The 6,000-nt window shown below is 33.5% G+C and overlaps 1 protein-coding gene and 1 pseudogene across 1 annotated transcript; both read left to right on the plus strand.

Annotated features, from left to right (window-relative positions):
• The first annotated feature begins 2,057 nt into the window (after nucleotides 1-2,057).
• On the plus strand, nucleotides 2,058-3,106 carry LOC142624710 (L10-interacting MYB domain-containing protein-like). Its single transcript, XM_075798428.1, has 2 exons — nucleotides 2,058-2,420; nucleotides 2,510-3,106. Exons 1-2 carry the CDS (start codon nucleotides 2,058-2,060, stop codon nucleotides 3,104-3,106), a joined length of 960 nt encoding a protein of 319 aa, XP_075654543.1.
• Nucleotides 3,107-4,151: 1,045 nt separating this feature from the next.
• Nucleotides 4,152-5,541, plus strand: LOC142608094 (uncharacterized; annotated as a pseudogene).
• The last annotated feature ends 459 nt before the right edge of the window (nucleotides 5,542-6,000 follow it).

Consider the following 6,000-nt stretch of genomic DNA (forward strand, 5'->3'; position numbering starts at 1 on the left):
GCCGCTAATTGTTTTGCGCGGTTCAGGAATATTTTACCGAAATCCCAGCCTACCCCTTCTCCATATATATATATATATGGAGAAGGGATAGGCTCAGTTGCTCAGTTGCTCACTTATTTCTTCTCTGTTATTGCTCAATTGCTCTCTCCGATTGCCGTCGTTTTTCTGCTCGTTGCGTACGCATCACGATTTCCAAAAAGCATTCTCATATCTCATTAGTCTTAGTTCTCTCCTCATCAATTTTAGATATTCACCGATTTCTTCTCTCGTCATTGCTCGCTGATTGCTCTCTCCGATTGCCGTCGTTGTTCTGCATCACGATTTTCAGGTAAAAATTTTCCATTACCCATCTCTGAAATAGTTATATTGATTTGGGCTTTTACACGTTAGTTTAGATGACTGAAGAAACTCAAAATATTAGAACTTACATGACTAAGTGATTTGTTGTTGCTGCTGTTGTTTCTCTACTGATTGTGAAGAGTTTAAAACAATTTCAGACAGATGGGGTTGATCAAAACCATTTGGATTGGATGGGATTCATTTTTTCTTGTTGAAAATTATATGGGTTTGAAGAATATTTCAGGTTGTTGTTGCTGCTGCTGTTAATTTTCAGATGACCATTATTAATTGTTCTTTTGCTTGGATCGGTAGTTCCTCCCACCCAAGATATGTGTCTTGCTTGTAAACAACAAGATTATTAATTAAAAATATTCCTAGAAGCCAATGTCAATGTGCAGAATTTTCAAATTTGAACTTTTAAGTGTGATGTTGCTTAATTTTTGTATGTTTTAATGTTTAATATTCCTTGAAGGAATAGAAAGTTTGTTCAATACAGTAAGTTGGGACAGTTAGATTCTTATATATGGGTTGATATTAAAATTCAAACTCTTCTGTGATAAATTGGTCACTGGGCATCGATTAAAATACAAAAATTTTGGCTATGATTTGATATCTTATTGCACATTTGCCTATGTGTGTTTTCTTTGCATCTTTTTTACCATAGACATGGATGGGTTGGAACACATGTTCATTTGTTTCTTTACTAAAGATGATTTTCTTAAGGTGTTTGAAGTCCCATTTTCAAGATGATAGAGTCTTCTGAAAATTCATTATTGATTCTAATAAAAAGTTATTCTAATAGATTACCGAATGGAACATTTAGTGATTTAAAGGAAAACGATACTTCTTGTTTACTTAATTTCTAGTTCATCAGCCCAAGTAGCTTGGCTGAGGATGCTTAGGTGTTAATGGCAAAATGACAGCTATTATGTTTTTGACATTGAAAGGCAGGGTGATTTAGACAATCAAATAAAAGCTTGGCATGTGTGTAACCCTGGCAATCAAATAAATTCATTTATAACAAAATAACTAGATTTTAGTGGAGCATTCAATCTATGATGAATAGGTAGGGGAATGGACATCCGATAATTAGTAGTTAATTTTGTAGCTTGTGATTTCTTTTGGGTTTGTAGAAGTTGTAGCCTTGCTGCTCATTTTGCAGCAAAGTTCGCTCTAGCTTAAAATTTATCTTGTTTTTTCAATTCGGCCAACCTTCCTCCTTGTCTTGCTGATGTTTGTAAGGAAGAGGCCTCCCTTGTGTCTCCTTTGTTTTGAGTTATAGACATGGCAGATTATCAAAAAAAAAAAAAAGGTAGGGGAATGTGGCTGCTCACACGCTTGCTAAGTGGGGTAAATTCTCAGTTTTTTGTTCTTTTTAATTTGTCTATGGAATCTTTCTCATTGTGTTTCTAGCTTAGTGCGGTCAAAGAGGCCTTAAGTAATTTTGTTTGTTCTTATGTCTTTTGTTTTTGCCTTTTGCTTTGGGCAGCTAGTTTATTGTGTTGTTGTTTATTTATAGATTCTTACTTAATAGAAGGCTCCAACCACTGACTTATTCTATTGCTAGTTCTGCCGTTTACTAATTTTTGACTAAAATGTATTGCTAGTGTATTAAGTGTGAAATTGTTTTACCTATAACAGAGTATTGTTTGTAAGAGCATTGGAATTTTTACATATTTGGTTGAACATTGTTATTAATAAACCTATATTTTGTTTAGATGGTTAAGAACAAGGAGACTTCAAATCCCAACACCAAACAATCCCAAAATAGCTCAAATGTTAGAGTTCAATGGCCATCAAGAGTAACAACTATCTTTTGTGAAGCTTGCGTGGATGAGGTATTTAAGGGCAATCGACCTAATACCCACTTTAGTAAAAAGGGTTGGGCAAATATTATAGCAACTTTTGAAAAGAAAACTGGAAAGGAATATCCTAGGGCAAAGTATAAGCATAAATGGGATAGTTTGAAGAAAGATTGGGTACTTTGGAATAAGTTGAAGGGAAGTGAAACTGGATTGGGATGGGATGCAACCAAAGGAACAATAGCTGCAACTGATGAATGGTGGGAGAGGAAACTAATGGTATGTTTTGTATAACCCATTGTACATATTTTGTATTAGTAGATAAACCATGCTATTTGAGTTATTCATGAAAATATTCAAAATTGTAGGAGGTTCCTGAAGCTGCAAAATTTCGAGAGAAAGGTTTGGAGAATGTTGACTTATTAGACATTATGTTTAAGGACATTGCGGCCACAGGAGATTTAGCATGGGCCCCCACTTCAGGTGTGTTACCAGATGATCTTGAGACACCTAAGGAGGGGTTAGGTGATACTTCTGCTGACTCATCTTCTCCAAATGATGATGATGATGTTCATGAAGATGAGACTCCTAACCTCACACAACCACCTAACCCAACACAAAACAAAGGAAAGAAGCGAGTTTTACCATCATCCACACAGAACAAAGGGAAGAAAGGAGGAACGGCATTACAGTTAACACAACAACTTAGTCGTATCTGTGATGTTGTGGAGTTAAGGAACTCAACTTTTTCAGTTGAGCCAAGTAGTACTATTCGTAATGTCATGGAACGCGTGTGCACCTTGGATGGCATTGAGAAGGGTTCCGAACTCTACCTCATGGCAGCACGTATTTTTCAAAAACAAGAGAAGAGAGAGATGTTTGTCGTGATGGAAGAACCATATTTACAACTTCAATTTTTGCAAGAGGAGGCAAGATTGTTAGGAGGGCACTACTTTGGCACTTAAGGTGTTTTATGTTTTATCCTTTGAATAATGTTTTACGGAAGAGAGAGATATTTTACATTCTATTGTTGTTTTATCTTTTGAATAATGTGGTTGTTAGGGTGTTTTAACTTGTTGGGTTGTTAGGGTGTTTGAATTATGAAGATAGAGTATTACATGGAGGGTAATTTTTTATATGGTGCTTTTGTAGTGAATCTTATGGAAATTTCTGAACTTGATTAGAGGTCCTTAGTTTATCTAATATGTTTGATTGTTTAATGCATGAATCAGTCACATTTGTACTGTTGAAAGTCCATATAACATTGATGGATAAAGAATTCATGGTGATGCATGGGAGTGAGTGACAGAGATGAAGGAAAAGGACAAATGAGTGACAGCCCAATTTGTGTGACTTGGAAACCTTAAATGGGAAAAGGAATCCCAAAATTAGAATCTACACACGTTAAAAGAAAGTTGTAAAATGCCCTATCCATAGAGAAAAGTAGTTTGTGAAAGATATTTTGGGACAATAGCTAACAGTGACTAGTCTAAACTAGTGACTGGGCCGAGGGATGCTTGATGGTGGGCTACTTAAACCCTATTGAAAATTATAGAAATTTAGCTCTAATACTATATTAAAATAATGAAAGAAAATAATAAATTTGTAGAGAAAAGGAAAGAGTGAAAGTAATGTAGCTTACAAAATGTAGCGACTTAGAATCAGTAAATTAGATATAGCTCTATGTCTTCTATTGCATCCATTTCAGTAATGATAATTTCCAAATCAATAGATTTTAGACTCTAATTTGTTAAGATTGAGACAAAGTGCAGGGCTTTCATTTGATTACTACTATATATCTAGAATATATTTTGATATTTTATTGATTCCCTTAACCTTATCCCCCTATCATAGTCGCTTGGCTTGCTTCTCTTACCACCTTTTGTAGGCTTTTATTCTATTGATAGATACTTATGTTGATTTATCGAGTTACATAATTTTAAATGTTTACTCATTTTCTTTATTGTAATTTATCTAATTTATTGCTATAATATTTTAGGTGATATTCCTATGGATTACAATGATCATATTGATAATAGTGATGAAGATCATTCTTATGATGTGGAAAACGATGAATATGATGATGAGGAATTATATGATCTTGCTGTTGCTGGATGTCATGTTGCAGTGACATATTATATAAAATATATTGATAAACAACCTTGTAGAGATTCTGAACAAACTGGCTATATGTGGTTGATGGATTGTTTAACGGGTAATGAAACGAAATGTTACGAAATGTTTAGAATGAAGCCACATGTTTTCCTTCAATTGTGTAATGTTTTACAACATACATATGGACTTCAGCACACAAGGCATATTAGGCTTGAAGAGTCAGTAGGTATATGTTTAATGATACTTGGACAAGGAGCTTGTTATAGGATGGTTCAAGAAAGATTCCAACATTCTGGTGAGACTATACACAGACATTTTCATAGAGTTCTAAAACGCCTTAACATAATGTCAATGGATATCGTCAAGCCTTCTGACCCTACATTCAGTGCAGTTCCAAGACATATACAGAAGAATCCATTGTACATGCCACACTTTCAGGTATTCATTTCATACATTCTAATTTGTTCCTAATATTTGTTAGGATTATTTCCGAAGTAACTAAAATATATATTCTATTTTAGGACTGCATTGGTGCCATTGATGGTACTCATATCCAAGTTGTTGTTGGAGACGACAAGAAAGCTCCATATTATAATAGAAAGGGTGTGACATCTTTTAATGTGATGGCAACATGCGATTTTGATTTACTTTTCACATTTGTTATCGCTGGATGGGAGGGTGCAGCACATGATACACGTATTTTCTTAGATGCTATCCGTCGACAATCTGTCAACTTTCCAAAACCACCACCAGGTATATAAAATTTGAATATATTAAATATGTATGAAGGATATTATTTATGTACATTTTATATTTTATTTTCCTTTTACTAGGAAAATATTATTTAGTTGATGCTGGATACCCCTTAAGGAAAGGATATTTGCCACCTTATAAGGGATAGATGTATCATCTTTCAGATTTTCGACGAGCTGGGCGAGGAAATCACATAGAAGAGAGGTTTAATTATGTCCACTCATCTCTTAGAAGTGCAATTGAGCGAACTTTTGGAGTGTGGAAGAATAAATGGAAAATTTTGAAGCAAATGCGACCTTATGACATTAAACACCAAAGAAACATTATAGTTGCTACTTGTGTTTTGCATAATTTTATCAGAAAACATGATAGGGAAGATGAAGGATTCAATTGGGATGAACATGACTTGGACAAACCAAGAAGCAATAATAGTGGAGAAGGTAGTAGCAGGCAAGCAAATGTTGAAAATATACAAGATGTGGAGATGAAATTTGTTCGTGACAAAATAGCTCGATCCATTTGTGGGTTGTAAACAATATTTTTATTATTTATGTTTTGGTGTTTTGGTTTTACTTTTTCGGATAAGAACTTTTTATTATTATAATGGATTGTCTAGTATTAATATTGTTGGCAATTAACGTTTTAATAAAATTATTTTCCTAATCATTTTAATATCTTTTTCTTGATGAGTTATTTTTAATATTTTAAATTTGATAAACTTCTCTCCATGAATTTCAACAACAAAAACATCATTATTGTTGTTATTATTGATGTAATTGTTAAGCTTAATTACATATTTTCAATAATAAAAAAACACTGATCACAGGAAAAATGACAATATAACATTCAAAAAATAGTTAAGTCCTTTTTTGAAATTTACTCTCAAAACAGCTATTTTTAAAACAGCTTATCCAAACGCTTAATATGGCTTTAAAAATAGAAAACGCATATTTTTACATTTTTACCAAATACTTATTTGTGGTTTTTAAAA

This window comes from Castanea sativa, chromosome 1 (assembly GCF_040712315.1).
Source record: "Castanea sativa cultivar Marrone di Chiusa Pesio chromosome 1, ASM4071231v1".
NCBI lineage: Eukaryota > Viridiplantae > Streptophyta > Magnoliopsida > Fagales > Fagaceae > Castanea > Castanea sativa.

Bases quoted from the DNA above. Each gene is read 5' to 3' on its own strand.
- LOC142624710 (XM_075798428.1), top strand. From the start codon at position 2,058: ATGGTTAAGAACAAGGAGACTTCAAATCCCAACACCAAACAATCCCAA. The intron at 2,421-2,509 runs GTATGTTTTGTA...TCAAAATTGTAG, and splicing joins GGTGGGAGAGGAAACTAATG to GAGGTTCCTGAAGCTGCAAA.